Source organism: Benincasa hispida, chromosome 7 (assembly GCF_027475165.1).
Source record: "Benincasa hispida cultivar pf3 chromosome 7, pf3_genome.v1.1, whole genome shotgun sequence".
NCBI lineage: Eukaryota > Viridiplantae > Streptophyta > Magnoliopsida > Cucurbitales > Cucurbitaceae > Benincasa > Benincasa hispida.
Window position 1 is genome coordinate 49,252,324 of NC_143484.1, and position 4,562 is coordinate 49,256,885.

Sequence of the window (4,562 nt, forward strand, 5' to 3'; positions counted from 1 at the left end):
ATTTCAAAAACAAAAAATGAAATCGTTATCAAACGAAACCTTAGTTTTTAGTTTTTTAAAATTAAGCTTATAAACGTTACTTACATCCATGACTTTCTATGTTTTCTTGCTTTAGAAATTTTAAAAAATAAAATAAATAACATTTAAATAACATTTTCTGTTTTTAGAATTTGACTATGAATTCAAACCTTCAAACCATCGAAAAGGTTACCAAATCTCTCGTTTTAAATTTTGTAACTCATCAAATATCATACTTTTCATAAGTTTATCATAAAAACCAAAAGATACAATACAAATGAAATGTTTCTAAAATATAAATTTCAATCACTTCTACTACTAAAATATTCACACACAAAAAAAAATGAGCAAGTTGTCATGACAAGCAAAAGCAAAGGAAAAAACTACATACATACACATAGTGAAGAAAAAGTAAAGAAACAAAATTACTGTCTTGCCCCCATTTCCATTTGGTCATAGGTTTGGTTAGGGAAAGGGGTTGGCTCAAAATATATATCATTATTGCCATTTGGTCTTGACTCTTCAATTGGCACATCAACAATGGCTACAGGTTGAGTTGCATTACCATTGCTCCTATGGAACTCTTCTTGTGCTTTGAAGTAAGCATATGGACCCCATCCTATAACCAATACAATCATTTACACATCAAACTATGCAATAACAAGAGAAAATAAACACTAACAACACGGTTCCATGTTTTTCGAGTTCCTTACGTTTTAACAATTTTCAATTCTAATCTCTATTAGTGGTAAACGTCGAAATTCGCTTGTGACAGACAACTAAAAGTGTGTTTGGCATTGGTGATCTAAAACAAGAGATTTAATGGGAAGTAGAGTTGTACGTTGTGTTTTTACAGCTTTTTGAATGTGCATTTGATAGTCATTTTTCTATTACTAAAAAAATTTAAATGACATTTTCGAAATTTTCATTCAGGGTCACATAATTGAATACGATTACAAAACAGAAAATCGCATGATTATATATAGAAAGGAGGTATGAAATTTGGATAAAATCTCAAATAAGCTCTAAAGTTTAAACCACCTAAAAGAAGCCAACATGACTGTAATTTATCGAGTAATTGACATGTATGCATTCCCTTGAAGTTAGAGGCTCAAATCCTCATACCCTACAATTCTTATACTAGAAAAACCAACCGAAAAGTTTGAAAAAAAAAAAAAATCTAAAGACTAAAACATTTATTTAAAGTATGTTTGGAATGACTTATCGAGTAATACCAAAAAGTATTGTTGAGCACTTAATCATTACCGTTGTCATTATAGGGAGGAGGGAAGAATTGAAGGTAGCAAAAGGCTGAAACAACCAATCCTGTCATAAAGAGAAAGAAAAAACAGTACAAAAACAATCATTAAAATTCACAAAAACAAATCAGAAATCCTTAAACTCATCACTGTAAATCAATTGTTTGAAAGGTTTGTGACAAACCTATAAGAGCTCCAGCGAAAACATCTTGCCAATGGTGCCAATAATCATTGACTCTAGAAACTCCCACAAGTGCAGCACCAAGCAAAGGAAGAAACACAAGGCATAGCTTTGCAACATGTCCTTTCCCATCAAATGCTTGCATCTTTCCAGATAAGTAAAAGGCAAGAAATCCTAACCCTGCAAATGACCCTACAAAAGACAACAAAAATTTGTCTTAAATTAATCAAACCATATCACTAACCATGTCCTTAAAATACCACATTACAAACCATTTTTTGCAGCTTACATGAAGTATGGCCACTTGGGAAACTCTTGTGTCCTTCCCTTATGTCACTCTCTTTCCCGTTACATATCACATTTCCCGTTCGATCATATGCCTGAATCGATGAGAAAAATCGACACATTTTCATAAGGCTAGCTCTAAGAAGATAAGTTTTGTTTCAAGGAAATTTTGGACAGAATGGCTGTTTAGTACCTCTGTTCCATTGGGAAAACAACGCCAAAAGAAGTTTGGCCGAGGGCGACCGACGCCGTTCTTAATAGCATCGGTGATGATAGCAGTGATTAATACAGAAAACAAGAGGCCTATTCATGAGAGTAAACGAATATGTCAGTAAAACGAAAGTAAAGTTGGTAGTGCGTCTTTGGAACTACTTTTTAAGTGCTTAAAAGGGACTTAGAAATTCATTCGAAACAACTTGTCTTTGTTGTCTAAAAACCGTACCTAAAATGGCATGGTGCAAATCATAAACGTCCCTCCGCCGTATGTAGATGATTAAGAATATCAAAATAGGCAATATAACAGCATACAACTGACAAACAAACAAAGATATCATGATTTATGAAAAATCAATTCTGTTTAAAACATAGACAAAATCTATCTTTTTTGGCTGCAAAAGTTAAAGTGATTGATTGATATGAAGAACATGAAAGTACTTACAGGGACAGACCAAACAGGAACTGTATTATCTTTAAAGGGAAACTTAAGGTCTGTCATCATATCCTTTCCCACATAGCGATAAAATGGATGAATTGACACTAAAATCACTTCAATCGCAACGAGAAGCAGAAGAATCAACCAGTCATGTAAATGATTCTTTGCAACTTTGGCTCCATGGGATTTTATTGTATGTGCTGCAGGATCTAATTCCTGAAAGAAATGACCAAAAAGAAAGAAAGAATTAAATTAAAGGCAAAATTCAACAAAGATTTTGCAAAAGAAAGCTACCCTTTTGAAGAGAAAACAGACCCGAAATCTACTTGAGGAACTGCGGAAAGAAAAGAGAGAGAGAAAATTCTTCCACCACGCCATTGATGAACAGAGATGTGATTCACTTCTAAATGAATTATGGTTTAATTAGTGACGGAATATATAAATACCAAAGATTTTGACAAGACTTTTCTTTTCTTTTCTTTTTCCCTTTTTTTCTCTAAAAATGTGGAATTTCCAATGGGAATGAAAAGAAATTGTCAAAATCAAATTCCAACAATGAAATGAGGAAAAAGTTGGAAGCTTCTTAATTACCTCAAAGAAAGGGGGGGAAAATGAATTGTTGGTGAAATTGAAATGGAATAGTGAAACAGAGAGGCCGAATGCGACGGTTGACGACGGAGGCGACGGCGGTGAATTGAAAATAACGGCGATTAACCGTTTGTTGGTGAATGGAATCAAATAAAAAAGACGAGTTTGAAGTGTTCGAGTCGTTGACTTTAATGAGTTCCCCATTGATTGGGAGTTTTGAATGTTCGTCTACGCGTACTGGTAGCGATTTTTTCCATGTCCTCTAAAACACCTTCCTGCCGGGTTCGGAAGGTGAAACCAATGTTTCCAATTACGATGAAAATATTAAGTAGATAGATATTTTAAAAAAAAATTAAAATAATTTTTTAAAATAATTTTTCACTCATACAAAAAATGTCAAACTATTTATAAAAATACTAATTAACATTTTAATCTCTATTAAAGAATATTAAATTTTGTTATTTTGTATAAATATTTTTTAAACCCCCATTTTTTAAAAGAGTAATTACAATTCCCATTATTTTTTTAAATAATAATTAAGTATATAACAACATTATAAAAACATTTTATATATAACAAAGTTTATTGATTAATACTTAATTTTTTTTATATTAAATTAAAATAAATTATACTATTTACAACTAAATCAATGATGGCTCTACTAATTTTGGCCATTCTAACAAAATTACATGCAAATTTGTATTTAAATACTGTAAATTTGAGCGATTAATCCAGATCTCATGTAAGCATAATTAGGTAGTTACATTATTAGAAATAACTTTTAATTTCATAATCGTATAAAACAAATAGAGAGATTTTCCAGAAAAATAAGGAAAGCTATTTACATAAAATAGTAAAATTTAATTTTCTTTGATAAATGCTAATAGAAGTCTATCATTAATTCTATGTGATAGACCTGATAGAAGTCTATCACTATCTATTAGTTTTTTTAAAAAAATATTTCTATAAATAATTTGACATTTTTTCTATCTATAAAATTTTTTCAAATAAATAACATAATAAATTTAGTAATTTATAAAAACAAGTCGTAGATATAACATTTGTTAATGGTTCATTGTTGAGCTATGTTTTTAATAACAAAAAGTTAATTATATATAACAATTATTGACTAATAATCAATAATTTTGAATTCAAACACAACTTAGTTTATTATTATTTCAAAGGTCGATAGTACGATCTACTCATCACAATTATGAAAATAAAAAAGAAACTATTAATCAATTATTAATTTGAAGTTTAGTTAGAAAGACTAAAATAATATCTATTATTTGGTAATATGTATAATTAGGTTAAATTATAAATTTAGTCTATTTTGAAGTTTTTATATCTAAACTTTCAAAGTATCAAATTAATATATGAGCTTTCTAATTTTTAAAAAACTTACAAATCTACTAAAACAAAATTTAAAGTCTAGGGTTCTAGTTTAATTTTTTTTTAAAAAAAAATCAATTTGTAAAAAGTTTGAATTTTGCTATGATTTATTATACAAAAATTTAAAATTTTAGGATATTTTTAATAGGTGAATGGTTAAATTTATTTAACTTTATAAATATAATTA

General features: G+C 29.3%; 1 protein-coding gene across 2 annotated transcripts; it reads right to left on the reverse strand.

Moving 5' to 3' along the window:
- Window positions 1-222: 222 nt before the first annotated feature.
- On the reverse strand, window positions 223-3,313 carry LOC120081676 (lipid phosphate phosphatase 2-like). Of its 2 annotated transcripts, none has more exons than XM_090315766.1 (9): window positions 2,987-3,313; window positions 2,711-2,795; window positions 2,402-2,611; window positions 2,186-2,273; window positions 1,937-2,046; window positions 1,748-1,838; window positions 1,462-1,650; window positions 1,285-1,344; window positions 223-637 (listed from the first exon to the last, which is right to left on the reverse strand). In XM_090315766.1, exons 2-9 carry the CDS (start codon window positions 2,771-2,773, stop codon window positions 444-446), a joined length of 1,005 nt encoding a protein of 334 aa, XP_090171892.1. In that variant the 5' UTR covers window positions 2,774-2,795; window positions 2,987-3,313; the 3' UTR covers window positions 223-443. The 2 variants fall into 2 exon arrangements, with proteins under 2 accessions (XP_090171892.1, XP_038892677.1); XM_039036749.2 differs by having other exon boundaries at window positions 2,711-2,798; window positions 2,987-3,282.
- Between the last annotated feature and the right edge of the window lie 1,249 nt (window positions 3,314-4,562).

Coding starts and splice junctions, on each gene's coding strand:
- LOC120081676 (XM_090315766.1), bottom strand. CDS start 2,773: ATGGCGTGGTGGAAGAATTTTCTCTCTCTCTTTTCTTTCCGCAGTTCC. Junction 2,274..2,401: donor TTCCTGTTTGGTCTGTCCCT/GTAAGTACTTTC, acceptor TTTGTTTGTCAG/TTGTATGCTGTTATATTGCC. Junction 1,345..1,461: donor TTTCGCTGGAGCTCTTATAG/GTTTGTCACAAA, acceptor TCTTTATGACAG/GATTGGTTGTTTCAGCCTTT.